The sequence below is a fragment of the Lepidochelys kempii genome, chromosome 3 (assembly GCF_965140285.1).
Source record: "Lepidochelys kempii isolate rLepKem1 chromosome 3, rLepKem1.hap1, whole genome shotgun sequence".
NCBI lineage: Eukaryota > Metazoa > Chordata > Testudines > Cheloniidae > Lepidochelys > Lepidochelys kempii.
Genome location: NC_136382.1, coordinates 48,642,575 through 48,668,741, shown reverse-complemented (window position 1 = coordinate 48,668,741; position 26,167 = coordinate 48,642,575). Strand labels below are relative to the sequence as shown.

Genomic DNA, 26,167 nt, shown 5'->3' with positions numbered 1-26,167 from the left:
ATACATTCAGTACTTCTGTGAGTCAATTCAAATGTTCTCTGTGCTAAAAGAATATATTCCAGTATTATGTTACTATACGCCTACTTTGATGTTAGGACAAATTTCAAAACTGCCTGGGAAAGAAAACACCGTTTGAAACAAAATGCTGATTATTTTACTTGGTACTGTTCCTTAATTTCTATAATATTAACAAAATTCAATGTTTGTGTCTGCTGATTGAACTCCCATTTCGTAATGAGGTAGACTATGAAAATGTGCCTTATTTTTTCTATAACTCCTGAAAGTTTCCTCTCTGTAGCGATAGAATTGGCTGCCCAATCGATTACCTAGATGTAATACTTGTAAAACAACACTTTCCTGGTGTGTATTAGAAATTAATTCACTTGCTCTTTAAATTGGGAGATTTGTGGCTTAATAATGCACACTAGCTACTGTTAATGAAAACAAATTTAGTTTGGTTGCAGAGGTTTTTACTTAACATTTTCTGAAGTTAATGACAGGTTTCAGAGTAGCAGCCGTGTTAGTCTGTATTCACAAAAAGAAAAGGAGTACTTGTGGCACCTTAGAGACTAACAAATTTATTTGAGCATAAGCTTTCGTGATGCATATGATGAAGTGAGCTGATGCTCACGAAAGCTTATGCTCAAAGAAATTTGTTAGTCTCTAAGGTGCCACAAGTACTCCTTTTCTTTTTTCTGAAGTTAATGAATCTTTATTTACTCTCTCCTCAGATTCTGCTTAAAGAGTTTGATACCAGAAAGCCTCAGTATGAACAGTTAACCACAGCTGGTCAGGGGATACTGAAGAGACCAGGTGAACATCCTCCCTCTCATGAAATTGTGAAAAAGCAACTGGCTGCTGTGGCACAAAAATGGGACGGTCTAACAGGACAACTGAGTGACAGATGTGGTCAAATTGACCAAGCCATTGTCAAAAGCAAAGAGTATCAAAGCCTTCTAAGAAGCCTGTCTGATAAGCTAAGTGGCTTGGATAATAAACTGAGCAGCACCCTGACTGTGCGTACACACCCTGATGCTGTGAAACAGCAGTTGGAAATGGCTAGAGAAATGAAGCAGGAAATAGAACAGGAAATGAAAAATATAAAAGTGGCTCAGGCCCTTTGTGAGGAGCTGTCAGCGCTGGTTGGAGAAGAGTACTTGAAAGCTGAACTTATTAGGCAATTGGAAGGCATCTTAAAACCATTTACGGATATTGAGCAAAAAGCAGGTTAGTATTAAGGGGGAAGAAAGTAATGTAGAAATAAAGCAAAGCACTAATGGTTAAAGTTTTCTGGTCATTTAAAAATATCTTGTGTTTACCAAAATGAGCCTGAGCCATATTCCTAAATACAACCAGCCGCCCAGTGTTTTGGATCCAAACTTTGTAGCTTGTTCCTGTGTCTATAAGAAGCTAAAACAATACCCTGGATCTTCAGGGGGCCAAACTGAGGTGCAGGGGAACCAATAGTTGTATTTTTTAAACCTCTGCCTGCAAACCCAGCTCCGCCAACTTGAATCACCAGAATGAGATGCTATTCACAGTAGATTCTGCATATATTCAGAACATTAGCCAAACACAAGTTATGCTTTAGTTAAATATAAATCAATACAGGAGTATCAGGGTGATATGTAATGGCCTGTGATATACCAGAGGTCCAACTAGATGATCTAATGGTCTTTATTGCCCTTAAACTCTCTGAAGCATGATCATCAGTGGGGCTCAGATACCTTGTCAGGTTTTGATGCACTCCTTAGGCTTGGTTACCCCTTGGTAGGGGGCTTGGTTGCCATGATTGGCTCTGCAGAACTCTCTGCATCATGGTGGCCTCAGACCTCGGCTGAGATCCACTCCCCTGGAGTTTATTTCTGATAATGAGACATTTTATTATCCTATACACTATTTTGTCTGAAATTTGACTCTCCGTGTTAACCAGCAATTTCTAATGAAGGATGATGTGTAATAAAATAAATTGGGCAAACTACTATAAATATATATTACTCAGAACAAAAATATTTTCTTTTGGTTAGAAATTAGTCACCACAATTTTGGTCAGTAGCTAGTTGTAAAAATGACACTGTATATTACTTTGTTTCTTGCAGCTAGTCATGTTCAGCAACTTCAATCAGCATATGCTACTTCTCATCAGTTCCAACAAATGTCTAAGGACTTTCAGACCTGGCTAGACAAAAAGAAAGAAGAACTGAACCAGGCTCACCCTATATCGGCCAAGCTTGAGTCCTTGCAGTCATTAATTGGCGAGCAGAAAGATTTTAAGCAGACCTTGTCTGACCAGATTAGTTCCTATGAAAAAATTGTTGCAGAAGGTGAAACTCTCCTACAGAAGACTCAAGGAGCTGACAGAGCAGAGTTGCAATCTCAGCTTGGCATGCTCAAAAATAACTGGGATGAAATGAATAAGCAAATAAGAGAAAGGCAAGATAAGTTAAATAATTGTCTGGAGAAAGCCCTCAAGTACAAAGAACATGTAGAAAACCTGCAGCCCTGGATAGAGAAGTGCCAAAACAACCTGTCTGAAGTAAAGATTGTCATAGATCCTGTCGAAATAGAGAATTCTATTGCTCAGGTGAAGGCCTGGCAAAAGGACTTAGACAAACACCATGGCATGGTGGAATTATTAAATAATGCAGCTGACAGTTTGCTCAATGCCAGTCAAATAGATAAAGAAAGCATTACAGAAGAGAAGGTGGCATTGAACCAGAAAGTGGATATGGTCACAGAACAATTACATAGTAAGAGGGAGTCCTTGGAAAACATGGCACAAAGGCTAAAAGAGTTTCAGGAATCATCCAGGGAAACCCAAAGGCAACTTAAAAGTGCCAAAGAGCACCTGGGAGCTCATGATGCTCTTGGACCCCAGGCTTGTAGTAACAAACACTTGACAATGTTGCAGAGCCAGCAGAAAACACTTCAGACTTTAAAGCCTCATGTGGACTTGGCAAAAAAACTTGCCCAGGAACTGGTTGTAGAAGCATCCAACTCAGAAGGTGTTTCTGACCTCTTGTTGCAAGCTGAGTCTTTAGAGCAAGAATACAGTACAGTCAGCCAGCAGGTTGAAGGCAAGTGTTCATTCTTAGAGACCAAACTTCAGGGAATTGGCCATTTCCAAAACAACATCAGAGAGATGTTTTCTCAGTTTGCGGAGTTTGATGATGAGCTCGATAGCATGGCTCCAGCAGGAAGAGATCTAGACACTCTGCGGTCACAAAGAGAGGATATCAACAATTTCCTCAAAAAACTGGAAGATCTTATAACAAGTAATGAAAATGCCAATAAAACCTGTAAAATGATGTTAGCCACTGAAGCGTCTCCTGATCTAGTTGGTATTAAAAGGGACTTAGAGGCTTTAAGTAAACAATGCAATAAGTTATTGGACAGAGCAAAAGCCAGAGAGGAACAAGTGGAAGGAATTATTAGTCGTATTGAAGAGTTTTATAGTAAGTTAAAAGAATTTTCCAGTTTGCTTGGGGGAGCTGAAGAACATGAAGAATCTCAAGGTCCTGTTGGAATGGAAACAGACATTATTAATCAACAGCTGAATATATTCAAGGTAAGAAGAACACTTTCTTATTATTAGAGTACTGTACTACAAAACAATTTCTGAGTAGAACACTCTGTAATCCTTCAGTTAATGTTGTGAAAGGGGTTGTTTTAAGATTGGAGCTCGAAGGAGAAATCTTCCTACTCCATGTCAGTCCCATCACTATGCCCGGGAGCTGCTGTTTCTGTCTGTCCTCGGGTCCTGCCTTTCCTCTTTGGCACACCTTGGTGAACTCTCATCCTCCTGCAGCCCAGCTTGCCATTCCTGCATGCCAACTCCTGTTCCCTGATCCGTTCTTTCTCCAGGCTCCAGTGATCCTCACTATCCCTATTTCTCTATCCATGCAACCCACCCACCTCACCTCCCTAAGAGGCTTTATCTTACTGACCTCCACACAATCTCCAGGTAGGTGCTTCACTAGACTTACCCATACATCACATGGACCCACTGCCTCCCCCATGGCTGCAGTTAGCTCCAGTCCTACAAACATGCGTGTGCTCAGCTTTACTGTCATGAGTAGTCTCATCACTTGAGTGGGACTAGTCACAGTAGTACAGTTAAGCACATTCTGTCCTCAATTCCAGCCTTTCACTCCAACTGTCCCTCCAGCTGGGCTCTACTGACATCCTCTTCTCTTCTGCAAACATCTGCAAACCACATCCACCACTCTAGCCAGCGCTAAGTTGGAATCTTGTGTAAATTAATTCAGGAAATGTCATTAAAATCTCATTTTCTTCCCATAAAATTAAGGTGTTTATCTTGAAGTCCTTATCCAAAATCCCCTTCCCCACTACTATCTATAGTTGTACTGTGTTCTCATTGGTGGCTGTTGTCCAGGTCAGAAAAAGCTGCATTTCAGTGAAGTTGCATGTATATAAATTGTAAAGTGCTTTGTGATGAAAGGTGGTACATACAATATTATTATTATTAAACTTCAGCAAATGATATTTCAGCACTCACGTAGTTGGATAAAAGTGGGCACCCTTGGAAAAACATGGCTATAGAACATTATATGAATCATATATTTATAAACAGTGTTTTAAAAGGTCATATATTTTCTAGTGGCAGTATGGCAACATTCTGAATGTTCTGTTTAGCTTTGCAACATATGGTTTCAAATTCAATCCAGTATTGACTGCACAGTTTGTATGACTTACGTTTGCCTTGCTTGCTCTGGTTTACTTTATCATAAAACAATCCTCTATAACATGAACTAAGTTGTATTGTCAAAAAGAGAACTAGAATTGAAGAAAAGTAATTGTACACCTTTCCCAGCAGAGGGTGCTTTTTTGCTTGTTTGGACTGAACAAGACTGTGTCAGGATATAAAACTGGATTCATTTTACATGCATAGTATGAGAGTTTCAGTTTTACTGTTGAATTACTTTATCTTCTATGAACTATGCTGATCTTTCAAAATGTATAAATGCATACAAAAGTGTTGAAATAATAGTTATATTGTGAAAACATTCTAGCAGATTGTTAGGATTAAAATTGTTTGCAACTCTGAAATGACCAGTATATATCAATTTAGAAACAGAAACAAATTGCTTCTCTTTGAACAGTGTTAGTAAAACACTTGGAAAACAATAAGCAAAAGGATTGCGCTGTAATTGCTATGGCTTAGATTGGTGCAGTTGAACTGGGGCTATGATTTGTGATCTATATCAGGGGTTCTCAACCTTTTTCTTTCCGAGGCCCCCCTCAACATGCTATAAAAACTCCAGGGCCCAGCGTGGGATGAGGGAAACGGGGGGCTCCGTGACAGGGGTGGGCCCTCAGGCATAGGCATAGTTTGACTTCTATTTTGGGGGGACAGAGGCTGGTGGTGGTTGGGTGAGCTCCACACGGCAGGGTCCAGGGTGGCAGAGCCACCTCCACCCCCTGACTCACCTTAGCAGACCACCCAGCCTGTCTGGGATGTGTGCGGTGGGGGGTTCAGCTTGAAAAGTTTGAAAATCACTCAGGGTACGGGGAAGGGGTAAGTAGGGGCTGTGAGTGGGCAGGGGGTAGCTCAAGGGACAGGGAAGGGGTAGCTAGGGACTGTGAGTGGGCAGGGGGTAGCTCAGGGTGCAAGGAGGGAGTAGCTAGGGGCTGTGTGCAGGCAGGGGGTTAGCTCAGGTTTCAGGGAGTGAGTAGCTAGGGGATTTGTATGGGCAGATGGGTAGCTAGGAGCTGTGCATGGGCAGGGAATAGCTCAGGTTACAGGGAGGGAGTAGCTAGGGGATGTGTATGGGCAGAGGGGTAGTCAAGTTGCAGGGAGGGGGTAGCTAGGGGCTGTGTGCGGGCAGGGAGATAGCTCAGGGTGCACGGTGGGGTAGTTAGGAAATGTGTACAGGCAGAGGGGTAGCTAGGGGCTGTGTGCAGGCAGTGGGTAGCTCCGTGCAGGGACTGGGTAGCTAGGGGATGTGTGCGGGCAAGGGATTAGCTCAGGTTGCAGGGACTGGGTAGCTAGGGGCTGTGTGCAGGCAGGGGGTAGCTCAGGGTGCAGGGAGGGGGTAGCAAGGGGCTGTGTATGGGCAGGGGGTAGCTCAGGGTGCAGGAAGGGGGTAGCTAGGGGATGTGTATGGGCAGAAGGGTAGCCATGGGCTGTGCACCAGGAGGGCTCCCATGTGGTTACTGCTCCCCGAGGGCTCTGCCAGCCACAGAGCTGGGTCCCCCTGCCTGGGTGGCTCTTACCGGCTGTGTGAGCTGAGGAGCAGCCACAACCAGGCTGCCTGCTCCATGGCAGGAGCCAGAGCAGCAGCTGCCTACACTGCAGACTCCGGCTTCTGGCCTCTGATCTGGCCAAAGGGCGGGGCCCTGGGGGCAGGGAGAGGAGAAAGTAGGGGTGTGCGGAACTGCCCTCAGGACTGCTTCACTTTGGCATTGCAGGAGGAGGGGCAACCAGTGCTTGGGGCTCAGCCCCGTGGTTCCTGGCTTTAACCCTGCGGCGGGGGGCGCCAGGACTCCTGACTTCAGTACCCTGGTGGGGGCGCCAGGATGGGGGCACTGGGGCTTCCGGGGGGGGGGCCTGCAGGGGCGAGGCTCAGGCTCTGGGTTCAAGCTGCAGGGTCCCACAGCCTCCCTGAAATGGCTTGAGGTCCCCCAGGGGGCCACGGACCCCCAGTTGAGAACTGCTGATCTATACGATATTTCTATATCTCTGCAACTTTCAAAAGTGGTCGCCATTTAAATGGCTCCAGGTCTCTTTAACCACAAAAAGTCTACACCCTGTGGTACAACTCTGAACAAGCAGGGCCTTCATGTGGAGGCAATCTAACGTGCAGAAAGAAGGGAGCTAGAAGATAGTACTCTAGGTCTTGTTTTTTGCACTCCTATATGCCTTGTGTCATTTTTACCCCTCTGGGCCAGTGGGCTCCATACCACTACAGTGGAACAGCAGATATCCTTGTAGAGCAACTGTAGCAGCTTTGGACCACTTTATAGCTGCTCTTGCACAGGTGTATGATAGGTAGGCCCAAGCAATCCTTCACCTTCAGGGTGCAGCCTAAATGCCAGTGCTTGTACTCCCTGAGAGGAAGAAGCAACAGGCTAATGCAGCCTGGAGCATTCCACACTCCAGAGACACTATACAGACCTGTGGGAAGACAGAGTCCCTGCCCTGAACAGCTTGTAAACTGAAAAAGTGTGATAAAGAAGTAGAAAATAAAGTATCTGCTCAGGGTGATAGCTGGCACAAATACACACAGAGATATAAGCTAAAATTTTATATGTAAGCTTGTATATTTTACTTATAACAATTAGTTTTATGTTTGTTAGTTGGTTTTGGGTGGGCACACATTAGAATTGAAGTGGGAGTGAAGAGTTGTGGAAAAGATTAAGGGATTATGGAAATAAGAGGTGAGCACGAGTGCGGGGATTAGGAAATTTGAGGGGAGAGGAAATGAACAAGGGAAAAGGGAGCAAGGAGGGTAAGAAGAATGGGCAGGGAGAGTGAAGCTGGGCAGTTGAAGGGTTGCACTGGTAGGAGAGGCATTAGTAGTGGCATTAGTAAATAATAAGAAAAATAAACCTAAATTACAGACCTGAATGAAGATTAGGATTGGTTGGAAATTTTTGATCAAAACTTTTGTTATTGGAAAACTGAATCCTTGAGTAAACAAAATGTTTTGCAGAAAGTGGGTGTCTACTTCTGTCAGATTTTTTTGATTTTATGTCTGAAAACCAAACACTGAAAAATTGTGTTCAAAAGCTATAAAGTTTTCAGCAGTTTGGGAGGATTTCCAAAGGTTCTGCCCTTTTTGCAAGCTCCTTCACACTGCTGGTGGGGTTACACCTATGAATTTTGAATAGGAAATGGGAAGCTGTTCAGCTTGATGCCCAGGGCAGGACCTTCTGGTTCTGGTCTGGGCAAGAGGAAGCAGGAACAAGAAGGCTTCCTTGGTGCTTCGAGGAAATAGCCCCGTGGGCCTGGAGATTTCTAGTCTGCTCCTGCAAGCTCCTCCTGACTGCTGCTGTTGCTCCTCTTGTGGAAAGAAGGCTGCTGAGTCTGGTGCCCCAGTGTCCAGCAGGAGTGGGAGCAGGGTTACATGAACCTGACTGGGCAAGGTAGGGGTAAAGGTATAGCCATGCCCAAGTCCCCTTTCACACCCGTTAATATTTAGAGCTGGCACTGTGGGCTATGTAAGCGGCACCATTACAATTGATGGTGTACTTGGTTGTCCTCACCAGGCTCCCATAGGGCTGTTCTCCCTGACTCAGCAGTCCATAGGCAGAATGGCTCCAGCAGCAGCTGCTTTGAATGGTGGTGCGCTTTCAGGCACATCCACATCTCGTCACCTCCTCTGAAGTGCAGCTGTGGCTGCAAAACCACAGTCTCGTTCTTCATGGCTTTAGCTTCTGTGGTGGACAGAAATTTGCTTCTGTGTGGATAGACTCATTCACTCCTTATGCTCTTGATGGAAGGATCTTGCAGAAAGGGCCAAAAGGTGCTTCTGTGGTTTGGCCAACTTTTGCAAGTAAAGAATAGAGCTTTGTGATACTTTCTGGTATCTGATATTAAAATTCACAATTGTTAAAGAAAAACTTATTGGTGAAGTGACTCATATTTGTATTTCCTCTTGATAATCTGCTTGTTTCAGTCACTGTGTAGTGTGATATCCAAAATGGGTACCACCAACTTTAACCGCCACTAGCAAATGGAAGTATGGCTTGCATTAACTTGAAATCATGTAGTTTATTGCTTACTTTTAATGTGAAATGTTTACATTTTGGGTGAAAGATTTGCTTTCTGTATGGCAGTTTTGTAAAGTCTAGTGGAGTTCATTAGAACACAGTACCAGAATTGCTGCTTCACAGAATAAACCAGGAGAGAGTTATTTTGGACTTACATCAGTGTAACTGAGAGCAGAATTTGGCCCAGTGACAGTAAAACAGGCAAAGAAGATTCCTGTTGGTATTCAGAGAAAAGTGATTAAAAAAGCAACAACAATTTGGTGTTTCTGTTCGAAGCTGTTTTAATCTCTTACAGTAGCTGTCATTTTGTGTTTTATGGCATTTGTTTCATTCAGCTTTGTCACAGATTTTTGTTTCAAATAAAGGATGCAATGAATGGATCTGAAACAAAAGGGAATTCCAGTAGGTGGACTTGCTGTATTTAGTTACGCTGATTCTACTTTCTGTTTTCTTTAAAAACAAAACAAAAAAACTTTAAAGATGAGCCTAAACCAACCTCCTGGTTTTGGGATCACCCAGAACTTCTAGCGTTTAAATCTGAATTCGTAGCTAGGTGCCATCTAAAAAAACAAAAACCTCATTCAGAGAACCATCAAATTATTTCACTCCTCAAAATCTTTCCAAAATGCTTCATTAATTTAATTAACAAACCTTCCCTACTTTCCATTGAAAATACCTAGAATTGTTGTTAGCTTTCATCAGTGGATGGTTCTTCCCCTCCCTTTCCCCATCCCCCAAAAAAATAGTAGCTGCAACTCTTAAAGGTTTTCCTTCATATTTGCACAGTGTGCCTAGAAAAGGGTGGTTTCTAATTGGACTTCATAGAAATCTTAACCTTGTTGAATATTCTTGTTGATGAGCTTGAACTAAGAGTTTAATTGGTTTCTGGTGGTTGTGTCGACTGTGTTCCCTATGACATTGAAGCAAGATAGTGTTTACTCAAGAATCTGAGGTTTATTTTCATATATTTAACTAAACAGTTAAAATCTAGGGATTTTTTTTAATGTACTGATTTGCAAATATTGCATAAAACATCTTAGATCCCTTGCATAAAACATCTTAGATCCCTTTCATAAGGTTGACCTCTCTTTACAACATATGGTAAACAAAGAAAATAGGCAGTTTCCACGATATGCATCTGAAGAAGTGAGCTGTAGCTCACGAAAGCTTATGCTCTAATAAATTGGTTAGTCTCTAAGGTGCCACAAGTCCTCCTTTTCTTTTTGCGAATACAGACTAACACGGCTGTTACTCTGAAACCAAAGAAAATAGGGTAATTAATTGATTATTAATCAATCCAATTTTCTAAAAACAACATGAGAAAGGAACTAATACTTATGGATGTAAGTTATTCAAAAAAGGTCTTAATTTTACCTGGTCAAAAATGGGAAAACCTTTTACAAAAATGTTCACAAAAAGTATTCCTATTTTTTCCATTGAAAAATCAAAACTTGGAAATTCCAGTCCTGCTTCTGCCCTTTTAAAAACGGTACCTTTTCCTTTGAATTCAGTGGGATTTTGTTTGTGGTTGGTTTGGGTGGGAATACACACTATTGGTGGTACCTCAGAAGAGTAACCATGCAGGTTACCTTTTTCTAATTTAGATAAACCTGAAACTTCAGTTTTAAGATTAATCTCTCTTTGACATAATTTAATATGTCATGGCAGTGTTTAATTTTATGGGCACTGGAGACTTTATTTTCTGTGATAGCTGTACTTACCAAAAACAGGCAAAATGTATGAAAGAAAAAGGACAGAATTTGTTTCATACCCTTTTACCTTTTGGTAGATAGCTGATACATATCTTTATGACATTTTTTTTCTTATTTTTAAAATGCCCTTATAACAAAAAATTATGTACTGTTTTTATTTCCTGTTCACTGCTTATTTAATACAACTTTGGTAGATTTTTATTCAATAGTTCACTGTTAAGTTTTAATACCAAATGCCATATGCTGCCCTTAATCTATGATTAAAACTCTCACTAAAGTTGATACCAAATATCAAGAGCAGTACAGGGCCCTGGTCAATAATAGTATGCAAATTAGTGCTAATGAAGAAGCATCTTCTACATAACCTCTTTAATCAGTGTGTTATGTGCCAATCTCCAACCACTTTGGATTTACATTTGTTTTAAATTGACATTGTCAGGTAGTTTAGACACAAAATGTAGGATTTCCTTTAATGCCTGTTTAACATTTTGGGAATCAGGACCCTAATATTAAAACAAACATTTTCACTATTTTTTATTTTAGTTTCAATAGAAATAGGCTTTTTTTTGTTCGGACTTAAAAGTTCCCCATATAGCATTTGCAACTCAGACATTGCAACACTGTGCAATTGTAGGAGAGTTAGAAAGTGAAAATGAATAGAAACAAAGCTGAAATTGATGCTGATTTATTTCTATTTTCCAGTTTGAAATATAAAAACTATACAGACAGACTAAATAAAGTCAAACTTGATTTTTTATAATTTTTTTGTTATTTCAGATTTTATAAGTAAAACAGAGAAAGACACATGTAAAGATTTAATTTTTAACATAACAGTATCCCTTTAAAAGGTGACACTGTTGGGCTGTGTGTTGAACTGCAGACTGTGCTTAAAAATTATGCATATCATCACCAGAAATCCTTGATGAACAAATGAGAGGTTAGATTTCTGTTAATTCAACATACTGCACTGGATTGTATTTATATAATTAAGCAAAATAGTGCTGTTTCTGGCTGTTTGAAAAAATGTTCTGGAAATTTGGTATGTGTGGTGTTAGGTTACCTAGCTAAGCTGTGCCTTGTCAGTTTCAACATTTTGAATTAATTAACAGTGTTTCATAAGCAAAACCAGGTCCTCCACAATTAAAGAATGCATTCTAATTTACATGATGTCATCACCAGCTAGTTTGTTATAGTTTGGTATGTTGAGTCTGGAGGTTCCTCCCACTGAAACAGCTCAGTCTGTTTCAGAGACAAGACAAATGGTAAAAGTGAAAAGATGACTAAGAAGTTAAGTAATGTGGGGTAGAAAACATAAGGGGGTAGAGCTAAGAGGTCAGTCACCTACTAATGCTTGGCCAGAGTAATATTCTGAGAACGAATGGGATAGTAGCAGATGTTGCCTAAAGAAAAAAAAAGGGTGTTTCTTTAAGCTCCGTGTTGGTAGGATGCCTGTCAGTTCGTGAGAAACCAGGGAGAGCTGGAAAGCTTATCAGCTACACTGGATGGTACATGCAGGCGTTCATTGTTGGATTTCCTTTTATGCCTTCTTCTCTACAGCTGCACTTCAAAATGAAGACAAAACGGTGACCACAGTCTGCCAACTACGGTTTATAGTTAAGTCTTGCTGAATTTAAACGGAACATAAATCTGCTGTGCCTTAGGAAAAGAAATGCTGTAGTTATTCTGCGCTGCAGTTGCCTTAAACAGGATACCAACTTTCCAGGAGGATATTCTGAAAATGAATTAACAAAATTTGCTTTTCTAATTATTAGTTTAAAGGACTGTTTTATTGCATTCGTCTGACTACCTAGAAAACTGTTTTTCTATGGAACTTCTGAATACGCCACAAAGAAACTTAGTACAAGAAGAAAATACACTGCCTTTCAGATTAAGGTTATTTATAGCTACTGCCAAAAAAAGTAAAGGATTGTTTTACTGTTCTTAGTATTCTGGATTTAACTTATTTTTTCCTGAAGATTTTCTTTGTGCCTTGGTCTAAACTGTACACAACTACTGTGGGTTCTTTCTTTTGAAGCTTCTGCACCATGTCTTATTTATAAAGGGAGATGGAATTCTGCAAACGATTTAAATGGATTATAGTTAATCGGTCACCTAAAAAGGATAATGTGCTGCCTACTATAATGCTTATTCATTTGGAAGGCTTAATCTGGAGATTTAAGATACAAATTTCGACCTGCAAAAAGAAATGAAACGTTCTATGGAATGTTATGTGAATTTGAGACACTGTTGGGTTTTTGCTTTGTTTTGTTGTTACATTGACAGACTTCTGCTCCTTACTTACAAAAGCACTTTATGTTTTAGGAATAAAAATTAAATAAATCACAGCCTGGTAAAGTTGTAGTTGCTTTTGCACTGATTATGACCTTAACCACCTCATAAATTATGACGTAGATTTTGTATATATGCTAACGGCAAGTTGACTGTAGTTGTTCAGTTCAATAATGTTTTTCATTATATGTCACACTTCCTGAAAGCAGAGGCATAGTAGTATATTTCTGTAAATACTTTCAAAATGGGGAAGCCGCTTAGCAGGCCAGACTGTTTACGTCAGAATCCTCCTTGTGTAGGGAAGGGTGAAGAAGATGAAGATCTAAATATTGAAGACTGTTACGTTCCTCAGAGGTCAATCTATGACACAGTGAGACTTAATGAACAGATTGATTCAGGCTCCAAAGGCAGCCTCTCCTCAAGACATTTCACAGATCGGACTTTACCATATAGTCATAGAACACTGGATATTAGTACTTTGTGCCCCAATGGTGCCCTTACTTCTTCCAGTGTATTTGAGCTCAGAGGTCGCGAAGTTAACAAATTAGATGAAAAAATGATATTTGATGCACTTAAACTGAATAGTGACATAATTCGAACTGCTGGATTACCCAAAACAAAATCTCACACAGAAAAGAAAGAACATAGGAGATCATGGAGAATGTTTGTTCCACCTAATTTTGCAGACTGTGCAAATAAGAGTGAATGCTCATTTGTTGAAACTGCTGATAGATCAGATATAGCAAAAGCAGGCAAGTGCAAATGGGGTACTAATTCCCTCACCTCAGAAGAGGATGACTCTGGTCTGTGCAGCCCTCCAACAGAAAGAGAAGAAAAACAAGACCCATTATTAGCAGGAGAGCAAAGTCAAGTCAGAAGTATACCTTCTGCAGAATATATCCATGTAGTAGGTCAATTTAGACAATTTTTTCCTGCTATTTCCAGTAGTGAACAGCACATCCCATTGCTTGATTGCAGTAGTGCCCCTATTGAAGAGAGCTGCAGATTGACTTCACATAATGTTTCACAAACAGAAAAAATAGTGCAAAGTAGTCCTCACAAATGTGAAAATGAGGAGACAGGGACCAAATGTTGTTACTCACAGAGTTCTTTGAAAGAGAATATCATGTCAGATGCAGAACATCTCCAAGGTCATGGAGAAAACCATTTTACCGCAGACAAAGGAAAGGTGGAAAATGAGTGTGATGCTGAAGAAATGAAAACACATGTCACAATGATAGAGGGGGACTGTGTGGATGATGCATCTCAGCATTTAAGCATGTATTATGCAAGTATTGCTGTTAATGCTAGCGATATAGATTTAGCAAAATATGAGATTTTGTCTGATACAGAGGAATCTAGTATAACACATACAGATTCAATGGAAACAACATTTTCTGCTCAGGAACTGGAGTTAGATAATACCATAAACTGTCCACAAGCTAACCCAATGAGAATGAAAAGGAAAGTCTGGACTACAGGAACCCACATGGAAACCTTGGATACAGTCTGCAATGGTCTGTTGTCTAATAAGGTAATTCAAAACAAAAGGGTCTTGGAATCATTGCAGCAAAGGCCAAAAGCTGTTTGTTTTGTTATCATCAAAGTGACTGGTAGAGTTTCTGATTATGAATTATTAATGCATCTAGAATTTTATTTTTTATTTACTAAGAAAATCTGGTTACTAGCATAATTTGCCTAACACATTACAAGATGTCAGAAACTGGTGAGATGCTCACTTTAGTAAAAGAATGAGGGGCAGTTTCTGACAGGGATGATTTCTTCCAGCTGTTTGGTGCATGGCTATTATTGTCCAGATGGTGTTTGTTACTCTTCATTTGGAATGCTTCCACTGTGCACTGATGTTACCATTCAGTTTTTACACAAATTGTGGTTAAAGGCAATGCTATGCAGTGACAGTTCTGCCTGATTTATTCAACTTGACCAGTCTTACTCATAAAGGTACAAATAATGGTATCAGATTATTGTGGTTTCCAAAGTACCTAGATTAAAGATTTGTTGCATGTACTGAAGCCCTTTTTCCTGAAGCTGCATGCCAAAAAGTGGATCTGACGTTCCAGTAGTGTTTTACAAGCACAAGATCTTATAACATTTTTTCTAAGTGGTGGATGAGGAGAGAAAGTAAAGAGTAAAGCTTTGTAATAAGTAAGGGGTGTTTGTCAAGTCTGTAATCTTTTTCTGCCCACTCTGCTTGATGTTTGAACTATTTCAGGGTTTGTTGCTGAACCATTCTGGTAAATTACACTCAAAGATCATTTTAATTTATTTTAAGCTTCTCTTTGTAAACAATGTATATGTTTTTAAAGGACAGGTTAAGGCCAAAGGCTCAGCCATCCGTTGCAGTGCACTGCCTTTGAAAGATAAGGAGCTTTGGAATATAAAGGAAGTCCTCGTTATATATACATATATATATAGTGATTATCCCAAAGTAGGAAGAAATGCTTGCTACTTCCCTTATCTTGCAGCAAATGGGAACAGCAAGCTTGTTGCTAGTTGTAAATATTCACCAAACTGCTGTACAAAGTTTGTAGTTTGCTTGTCCATTGTGATTAAGGTCTTGGAAGGTGAGTGTAGGCCACCAACTGTCTGGTATTGGACCGAACTGGCTGGTTTTTTTTATGGTTTTTCCAGTTGCAAAAAAAAATTTAATCTGCCGGGTTTTTTTATAACTTAATCTGCGTGGGTCTAAAGATTTGCATTATAACCACAATACACTGGGATATCTAATGTTAAAAGTTTCTGTGTCCAGCTAAAGATGCTGCAGTGCTCCCACTTCACAGGTTAAGTGATAACAGATCAAAACGGTTAAAAATACAGCAGCTGTCTGCACACCAACACGCAAGCACATCCTGCATATGTGTGAGAGAGGGTTTGTGTCATGGGAAAGTGAGGAGACGTGCAATTTGTCAATCTTATCTATATGTGTTATATCTCTAGATATTATATAAGTGGCTATTGAAGGGAGGCTCTTGGAGTTGCCTTGTGGTTGAAGTTGCATTGGGCTTGCCTTGTGTGTGTGTGTGGTGGGGGGGGAAATACCACGGTTTTTGCATTTTTGCATTTCAGAGGTGGTAACCCTAGGTGTGCATAGACCCCAGTGCTTTCTCCCAGGTGCTCAGTGTATTTTCTGCAGCCTCTACAGTGGCATGTCAAGCACATAGAAATTTGCTCCGCCACGTGATATCTGTATCTTTAAAACACATAATTTACCACAGGGTTCTTAGTGCCAGAAAAGGAGAGTAACTGGTATGCTGAAAGAGCTTCTTGCTCTTCAGGCAGCTGAAGAAGGTTGCTTTGAAAGCACTAAACCTAAAACAGTACTGCTGCTGAATGCCACTATAAAAGGATTTAGGGTCAAAAGTTGAGCATTCTTTACCATTGTTTGTTCATCCGTTATTTTTCACTTGTCTGTGTAATTAATTCAGCGGCTTTTGGCCAGTTTCTGAACTCATTGACACTGGAGTCACTTCAGAGTAATTCAACTGAAGTAAATTGAGTTAGCCTGAATTTACGCTGGTATCACTATGATAATAGTCTGGTTCTGCAAAGCTTAAATACAATCATAGAGAATAGAACTGAGAGAATTACGCAGAGCCCATGCAATCTGCAGAACTGTCCTGTAATATATAATAATTATGGCTACATTTTAGTCACGAGTATTTTTAGTAAAAGTCATGGACAGGTCACGGGCAGTAAACAAAAATTCACGGCCCATGACCTGTCTATGACTTTTAGTAAAAATACCAGTGAATAAAACTTGCAGGGGGTGGGGGTGGCTGCCAGGGACCCCGCGGGTGCTGTGGGAGGGCGGCCTGGCTGCTGGCGGGTGGGCGGGCATGCAGGCAGCAGCACATGGACTGGGAGCCTGCTGGGCTGGGGGAGGGTTGGCGAGGCCGGCAGACTCCCTACTTGGCTCCACGCCTTCCCCCCCGCCAGCAGCAGCAGAGTTTGTGTGTGGGAAGGGACAGTGGGGTGGGGCATGAGACGGGGTGAGGTGAGGTGGGCTCTTGGGGGCACTTACGTGGGGGGCTTCCCGGAAGCGGTGACATCCCCCTTGCGGAGGCATGGCCAGGCAGCTCTGCGCGCTGCCTCCGCCTACAGGCATCGCCCTGCAGCTCCCATTGGTTCCCAGCCAAATAGGAGCTGCGAAGCCAGCGCTCTGGGTGGAGACAGAGGGGGCGGGGATGGTGGCCCAAGACTGCCCCAGCAGTGGCCGGTGCACCTGGCACAGGGGCTGCCTGAGCTGCCCCTGAGCCAGGTGCACTGGCCACTGCAGAAGTCACGGAGATCATGGAAAATCACGAATCCGTGACCTCCGTGACAAACTCGCAGCCTTAATAGTAATCGGTATCTGCTGTTGTGCTGTGCACCCACCTCCATATTCTAGAACTTATTTGCATTTACTAAAACCTAACCTAAAATGTTTCCTTCCCTAACTTTAGGCTGTGCTCCTTGTCCAACGTTCAGAGACTTCGCCCAGTTTGCTCCCTTGATGTATATTGTTAGTTTTCAATTCTTTTACTTGCTTACATACTTTTACATTGTCACTTTATCTATGGACTGTGTTTCTCTTTCTCTGAGTCTGCTTTATTATTTTCTAGATGAATCTCCCACTGTCTCAGGAGTTCTTGTATCAGTTTGGTTGCCCTGCTTTGTATGTGCTCTAGTTTTCTATTCTCCTCCTAAGCTGTGTTAATGTGAACTACATACAGTGGCCACATTATGCCTAGGGTTGCCAACTTTCCAATTGCAGAAAACTGAACACCCTTGCCCCGCCTCCTGCCCTGGCCCTTCCCGAAGGCCTTGCCCTTGCCTCACCCCTTATCCGAGGCCCTGCCGCGCCACTCACTCGGTCCCCACTCCTTCCATAGCTTGCTCTCCCCCACCCTCTCTCACCACTGGGATGGGGCGAGGGCTCTGGCTGGGGGTGCAGGCTGTGGGGTGGGACCAGGGATGAGGGGTTGGGGATGCAGGAAGGGGCTCCGGGCTGGTGGATTGGGCTGAAGGTTCGGAGTTTGGAAGGGGGCTCAGGGCTGGGACAGGGGTTTGGGGTGCGGGGAGCGGGCTCTGGGAGGAGTTTGGGTGCCAGAGTGGGTTCTGAGCTGGGACAGGGGGTTGGGGCATGGGAGGGGGTTTGGGTATGGGCTCCAGTTGGCCCTGGCATTTCCTGAGGATGGAGGAGATCCGTGCGGCTCCCAGGAAGCGGCAGCATGTCCCTCTGGCTCCTACATGGAGGGGCTGCCAGGAGAGGTCCGTGCGCTGTCCCCCACCCCCAGCGGCGGCTCCACAGCTCCCATTGGTTATGGAGTTCTCAGCTAATGGGAGCTGTGGAGTGGCGCGGGAGGCAGTGCGTAGAGCCCCAGTAGCCGCACCTGCACCTAGGAGCCAGAGGATCATGCCGCCACTTCCCAGAAACGGCACTGAGCCACCGGCACTGAGCCTGCCTGTCCTGCTGCAGCCAACCAGACTTTTAGCAGCCCGGTCAGCTGTGCTGGCTGGAGTGCTAGGATCCCTTTTTGACCGGGCGTTCCAGTCGAAAACTGGATGCCTGACAACTCTAATTATGCCTCATGAAGGCAGGCACATTTGCACTGTGGAAGTTGCACTATTTATACCAGGATTGAATTTGTCCCAGTGTCCCAGCTGCAATCAAACCAGGGTGGTTGCTCACATCCTAGTTTTACATGAAATCTCCCTCTAAACAAAATACAGCATTTGTTTTTTTAGGTACAGTACTATAGTTGGTTGGTTGGTGGTGTACTGTCAGCTTATATTTTTTTCAACTTTAATGGCATTGATTGTTTTTAGGATTTTCTTTACTTCAATAAATATCATTTCTTTTTAATAATGCTATATAGCTATATATTAGTTTTCAGTACTAAGATTTTACTTCTAATATCCACATCATAGTTGCTTATATTCCACGTGTTATCAAACATAATAGTTCAGATGTGCCTTTGGTTTTCCACCTACAGGTATTCCAGAAAGAAGAGATTGAACCTCTGCAAGTTAAACAACAGGAGGTAAATTGGTTAGGTCAAGGCCTTATTCAAAGTGCTGCTAAAAATGCTAGCACCGAGAACCTTGAGCATGACCTTGAAGATGTTAACAACCGATGGAAGACTCTCAATAAGAAGGTTATTATTTTGCATTTCACAAAATCAATGTTTGTCTTTCTTATTTTGTATTTCCCCCTATTTATTTGGTGTCATCTTTCAAAATACAGAACATTAAAATATGTTCATGATGGTCATGGATTCTGTTACCTTAATACAGTAACTTTCTTCGCAATTTTCTTTAAAATATTTGTGTCAATAGCTACCAAAGTATGGTTGTCATTTCTACAGTTCTGTCCATTTTTCTGTAGGTTTATTCCTGGCATTCTTAGCCAGGAAAGGTTCCCTCAGGACTCTTTGCTCCCTTCTGCATATGCAGAGCAGGGAGGAGTTTAATAGCTCAAGTTGTGTGGAGAAGGGATGGAGGTGAGACACATACATGAGAAAGGTAGCTACATGGATTTTTCTCAACCACGTTATAGTCACTTCTCTCTCTCCTTCATCCACTATGATTCTTTTTGTATTCACATTCACTATGGTATCAGAGAGTCTTTTCTATCATGCTCGTATTCACCATGGGTATCTGAGCATTTTCCAGTAATGCACTAAGCGGCAATAGGGCTCAGCTATGTGTTGTCAGTGGCATGTTCCCTTTAATGCGCATCAGGGTTTATGGTGCTTTAAGAATTGTAAGTTACCCTGATCAGAGGAGCAACTTCCCCCTTGTGTCTTTCCTATGCCATGAAAGGTTCTTGGACAGCAGGTGAGGATGGGATGTGGCAGGCGTGGGAGGCAGGAAAGGTGCACATTGTCACAGGCTTCACCTCGCAGGAGCATTGATGCAGTGGAGCAACAGATGTCCATGGTTCATGGTTATGTCTTCTACTTTCATGCCTTTTAAACTATGAAGGGAGAATTGTCCCTAATGTGGAGTGCAATTTGGGTCCTTGGCTGAGTGCTGTTACAAGGAAGCCCTTGTAAAACACACAGTTCCTAGAGGCATGTTTCACACCACTGTATTTCACCATAGTATCACTGTAGAACATAACTGTACAACACAGGAGTATTATTTCTACTGCATTGTTGGGGTAATATAGTTTACTGGGAATCAACCTCATGCCTTTAAATGGAAGACCACAGCCTAAGAGATGAGTGCCCTAATTCATAACTACAGTGGTGGAATTTTAAAATGATGAATGTGAATTAACTTCTGCACAATGATGAAGAGGTATAAAAATGAAAATACACTACAGTAATAAAGACAGCCATTCTGCAAACCTCGGTTAATTGGCAGAAGTAGGAGGGGAAAAAAGGAAAAGTGATTAATACTCTCTCTGTCTTTCTTTCAGGTTGCTCAACGAGCTGCTCAGCTGCAAGAAGCTCTTCTCCGCTGTGGAAGGTTCCAGGATGCCCTTGAATCTCTGCTTAGCTGGCTCATTGATACAGAAGATCTAGTGGCCAATCAGAAGCCCCCATCTGCCGAGTTCAAAGTTGTGAAGGCCCAGATACAGGAACAGAAAGTAAGTGAAACTTATTATTGTACATTCAGATTCTCTCTCTGCTTCAGTGATGATAATGAATTCCCAGTCTTCACTGAAGCAGAAAATCTGCTCAAGTGTACTGTATTACAATCAAGTGTATTGAAGTATTTAATGCAGCTGTGCTTTCCATACTTTATCTTCTGGAATTATGTGGAGGGGTGTGACATTTCATTTTAGAAACTGGGCTCTGATTCTCCTTCATCTGTACTTGGAGGCAAGTGCAAAATCTAGCAAGTTAAAAACAAAAAGAATCAAGGCATTTTAGACACAAAGCAGGAGGGAAAAAATCAATGTTTGGTTAATGGAGAAGCAGAAAATGAGAAGGGGTAGAATTTTCGTTTTAAAATTTGCAAAGCGGTATTACAAACAGTGGAGCTAACCACTGTAGGCATGAGCAGCATGGAGTAAGTGCCTAAATCCCACTGTCTTTGCATCCTCAGCCAGAACGCTGGTGCCGCAATGTTGGTCCTCTCCAATGTTGGCAACACTATGGGCTGGTATAAGGAGGTTATAATCGCTCCTAGAATTTTCATAACTAGAGAAGAAGTGGGCATAATGCAGCTCAGGGACCAAACCACTGCATGGCATTCTACAATATGGCCCAAAGTCATTCTCATATTTAACATAGAGGCACAGTCTATGAAGCCTAAAGGTTGCATCATGCAGTAGAGCATTGTGTGCTGGGAGTATTGCAGAGACAGAGAGATGGAGTCCCTCCAGCCAACAAAGGAATGGTGGAAAAAATAGGGGGATCATCAAGGTTTAGACAGAAATATGGAAGATTCTTGGGGGAGAAACTAATTTACTGGGTGATGTCAGTGAACCCAGTTTTCAGACATCCCAGACGTGATCAGTGGAAAATGTAACTGTACATGATCAGAGCAGTTGAATTCCATTTTTTGACATAATTTTTCAGATAATAGTGTATTTTGAAGCATTTTTTCAATTGCTATTGATTTAAATTTTTAGTTACACAAACTTATGGGTTTCAAGCATTTTATTTTTATTTTTATCATTTACATGTTCACAGCTGTGTGAAGCAATGCAGGGGCAGACAATAATTAATGACAGTAGATGTTGAGATTCACCAAGTTAAAGCTTTATAACCATTAAAACACAAATTGCATCACTTGTCAAAATATACAAAGTAAACAATATCCTTAAATCAAACTGCAGTAAGTTCTCAAGGAGCATTTTTCTTACTTTGCCTGTCTGTAAATTTCAGTTATTATCAATGGAAATATTTTTTCATCTCTTTGTGTATGTAGGGTGAAATCAACAGTTACGGGTAAACATCTAATCCTTCCAAGCCTATATATGTTATCTGCACCTCTGCAAACATGCAGTTTTTCTATAAATGCTCACACAAATTATAATAAAAGCTCATTAGCAAATACAGTGGATGTTAAATGTGACATTTTCCCATATGTGTATGCACCAGTGAGGGCTGCCACACATCTTCGTCACACAAAAACCAATTAATACACTCATTTACAGGGAAAGGTCTTTTGTGGGCGAGGACTTTGTGGACGTCTGCCACTTTCAATTTACAGAGAAAGAACTAACTAGCTCAAGTCAGAATTAACTCTTTTTACAATATTGGCATTTTCATGGTAGTACAAGCATCTAATATTTCTTTGCTATTGTCCTTTTAAGCAGAGCGTACGTTATTAACAAGATCTTGACAAATCTGCCTCCTTACATTTCCACAGCTTTGTGTTGATTCAGTTGTTTCCTAGCAATTTGATTTTTGATTGCTTTATCTCCAGCTTCTCCAGAGGTTACTGGATGACCGCAGACCTACCGTTGAGGTAAGCAAGCGCGAAGGGGAGAAAATTGCAGAGTCAGCAGAACCTGCTGATAAAGTGAAGATCTTGAAGCAGTTGAGTCTCCTGGATAGTAGATGGGATGCATTGCTCAGTAAAGCTGAAACAAGGTATTTGACATTCTTTCATTCCTTTGAGAAATATGAGTTTAGCAAGGGATAGATGACTAGAAGCACCATCCTGAACTTCATAATCTGAGACTTCATAAGCACTATTTTCTTGTTGCTATGTCAAATGTATTGTGCCTTGACGATGATATATATAAAGCTGATTCATAAGAAAAGCAAAGGAAAATAGCTTGAACAGGTCATTAGCTGTAAAAAAAAAAGTTTTACTATCCTGAAAAGCTAAAATGAGATACTTTAGTGAGATCAACTGCACATGCATCTTCTGATTATCTGGAACACCACATCTGCATTAGTATAGGCAGAATGTAAATTCCTTGGTGGAGAAACCAGATTCTTGCTGTTCTGTATGGCACAAAGCACACAATCAACTCTCAATAAATAATGGTTCCTTAGAACTCTTTAAATCCTGAATTGTGGCTACAAAGGGAGAATATTGCACTTCTCATTTTCAAATCAGGGTTATCTGAAGAATTGGATCATTGGTCCTGATCCTGTGAGTTGCTGAGATCCTTATGTAAGGTGCTGGGCTCCCTCAACTCCCAATAAAGTTAAAAAAAAAATAGTCCCACCATCATGCTCAGAGCTGTGCAGACAAAATAAGATAACACAGTTCCTTCCCCGAACAACTTCCTAATTCTAATATCACTACAAAATTCAGATACACATAACACAGGGGAAGACAAGTTAACATGAATAGTGCAAGTGTCTTTGGAGGGCACAGTGTTTGAAGGGTTTTGCTGAAGAAGTGTGCTTTCAGAGGGAAGATTTGAAAAGAGGTCACTTAGTGCTTGAGAGGAGGAAGAGAGGGTGCTGTAAGCATGGGAGATGGCATGGATGAAGGCACAAAACTAAGTGGGGAGACAGAGGCAAGGAGGGTGGTTAGGGAAGACTGAAAAGAGTTTAAATCTATAATGTTATGCATTGCAATGCTAAACAATGAAATGCTTTTATCTGTATACTGTATTATTGGGATTGAGATTCTGGCATTAAGTTTGTTTGGACTCTTCTGACACTTCCTAATCTTTTTGGCTGCCCCCATCTATGCCTATTGTTATTTAAGCCCTCAGTTGTACACCCATAATAATAATAATAAATAATTAATAACCTGATTACTTAAAGAAATTAGTAGATTCAGTTATTAGGCTATTATACCATTCTGTGTTTAAAAAAATACAAGGATCCATGACTCATTAATTGAAGTAAATGTTAATCTCATTTAATTTAATATTATCATACGAGTCTGGTGAAATTTATTTTCAAATCAAATTACAAGTCTGTTCAGTCCATCTGTTTAGATACAGGTTTGTCTCCATAATTCTTTGATTGCACTTCTGAAAACTAAAATGACAAAAGACATATTTCTTTTTCTTGGGCGGGAATTACCATTATTCATAACTGGCCCTTAATGTTTAACGCAGGATGAATTTTTCTAAAGTCTTAAAAATAGAAAGCACTAAAATAGTCTGCCTTGGGTGAAATGTATAGGCGAGTAGGACTGAGAAAAATATTTTTGTAAGGGTGGAATAAAGAACAGAACAGAACCCCATCAAAAACGTTGGACATCTCAGAGATGTTGTAGAGATTGCCACCTTGCATTCGGGAGCAAATCTTACCTTATAAGGTAAAACTGGCACTGACAAAAATGAGAGTTTTTAACTTGAACAAGGAGTGCAGGATTGGGGCTGTACAGTTCATACAACGTCACTGAAAAGATATTTAAAGAATTTATTTTACAGGTTGGAGTGAGCATGATTACATGCCCTGATTCAGCAGAGTACTTCAGTATGTGCCTAACTTTAAGTATATGTATAAGTCCCATTGAAGACAATAGGACTTAAGCATATGCTTAAAGTTAAGCAGAAGTTGAAGTACTTTCCTGAATAAAAATGAGCCCATGTATTTAAGTGCATTACTTAATGGAGCCTTAGGTTATTTTTAACCAAGTGCATATGAATGCAGTAAAATTTATTTTATTAACAAAGGATATCAAGTATTGGACTCTCTTGTTCAGCCAATATGATTTTTGGAGTCTTTCTTATTAACTGTACTTTTATATGGTTGTTGGTTTACATTGTTTTTCTTCCTGTACTGTGGAAGTATATCTGTTTCAGCTTGTGGCTGGCTTCTACAATAATGTGTAGAATATTTTTTAGCTGAGAGGATGAAGGGTTTTATTGAATCTCTCACACGCACTTCATCGCAAAAATGACCTTTATCTTGGCATGTTTACAGGAATCGTCAGTTGGAAGGTATCTTAGTGGTAGCACAGCAATTCCATGAAACTTTAGAACCCCTGGTTGAGTGGCTGACCACCACTGAAAAAAGGCTTGCAAATTCTGAACCTATTGGAACACAAACTTCTAAACTACAGCAGCAGATTTCTCAGCATAAAGTAAGATATAAACCAGACATTTGTGTCATTCATATGGGGATTTTTTATATGTGAGATTGTGAAATACAGTAGAACTGAGATCTCTGTTTTTTCCCCATTAGTCCAAATTTGATACTTTTTTATTTATAATAGACAATAAAACCATTATATTTCTGTTGTTCTATAGTTCCATTTGTATTTGCTTTTGGTTTGTCCATTTTTCTTTTCTTTCTTCATTATTTTAAAAACTTCATTTAGGTGTTAGAAGATGACATCCTTACTCGCAATAAAAGTTTACATATGGCCATTAGCATTGGTCAGTCTCTTAAGACTATGAGCTCCAGAGAGGATAAAGATATGGTGCAGGAAAAGCTAGATTCTTCCCAAGCCCGATATATTGAGATTCAAGAGAAGAGTAACAGCTGGTCTGAGCTGCTCCAGCAAGCCTATTGCAATGCTCAGATTTTCGGGGAAGATGAAGTTGAATTGATGAACTGGCTGAATGAAGTACATGACAAACTGAGCAAACTGTCAGTCCAAGATTACAGCACAAACTCACTCATGAAACAACATGCTGACCTACTGGTATTTTTATTTCTTTTCCTTTAAATTTATTTATTTATTTATTTCTACTTCATTTTTATGTCCACCGTTTATTTATTTCTCATTAATATATTTGATTTGAAAGGTGATACAACTATTTAAACTAAAAATAACTTGATGTGTAACCTCAATGCTTACACAAATGGCATCTTCTCGTAGGTGCTTCAGGAAGAGATTCTGCTCAGAAAACAAAATGTTGATCAGGCTATACAAAATGGCTTAGAGCTTCTCAAGCAAACAACAGGTGAGAGCTTTTAGGAAATTAATGATTCAGCAGCCTTTTCCTCATACTTGTAAGTGATTATGGGAAAAATAAGCTGAAGCTTGTAAATATTAGCCTTTAGTCACTGGCTAGATTTATTCACTTGATTTAATTGTTTATTCTAATAACTATTGAAGTCACGGTACATTACGTCTTTGGGCCAAATTCTCTGCTGGTGTAAGTGAGCATTGAAGTCAATGGAGATGCACCCATTTAGCCACACAGAGAATTTGGCCCTTGATTTTTTTTTTTGGTTGATGGAAAATTATTTTTGTGAACCTCCATTTTGTTCCTACTCGCAAGTTATGAACATTACTCATGATGTAGGACTATTTGGCATAGGACACAGCCTTTTCTCTATAGAAGCCCAGAAATAAAGATATTAGGCTACCTTTTGCTGTTAGAGAGCAGATCAGATCAGATCCAGATCAGAGCTAGTATTGCGGGAAAAGCTGTGTTCCAATTGCACACAACATGTCTGGTCTGCAGAGGAACATCTATCTAAATGTTCCAGTGCTCCGAGTATTTCAACTCTCAAAGACAGAAGGGAAAACCCTCCTCTGTTACCCAGTTAGAAGTTATGTTACGGGATTAAATCTAAATATATTGCAATAGGTCTATT

General features: G+C 40.8%; 1 protein-coding gene across 19 annotated transcripts in view; it reads left to right on the top strand.

The window, feature by feature from the left end:
• DST (dystonin) overlaps nucleotides 1-26,167 on the top strand; it is a 471,547-nt gene that overhangs the window by 368,629 nt on the left and 76,751 nt on the right. For 15 of the 19 annotated variants that reach the window (XM_073336274.2, XM_078852094.1, XM_078852090.1 and 12 more), the window contains 8 exons: nucleotides 732-1,227; nucleotides 2,100-3,568; nucleotides 18,734-18,895; nucleotides 20,164-20,334; nucleotides 22,125-22,291; nucleotides 24,542-24,701; nucleotides 24,939-25,265; nucleotides 25,443-25,527. In XM_073336274.2, the coding sequence (XP_073192375.2) occupies nucleotides 732-1,227; nucleotides 2,100-3,568; nucleotides 18,734-18,895; nucleotides 20,164-20,334; nucleotides 22,125-22,291; nucleotides 24,542-24,701; nucleotides 24,939-25,265; nucleotides 25,443-25,527 (3,037 nt within the window). The remainder of the gene's footprint in view (nucleotides 1-731; nucleotides 1,228-2,099; nucleotides 3,569-18,733; nucleotides 18,896-20,163; nucleotides 20,335-22,124; nucleotides 22,292-24,541; nucleotides 24,702-24,938; nucleotides 25,266-25,442; nucleotides 25,528-26,167) is intronic. The other 4 variants (XM_078852092.1, XM_078852091.1, XM_073336296.2 and 1 more) reach the window with 1 other exon arrangement.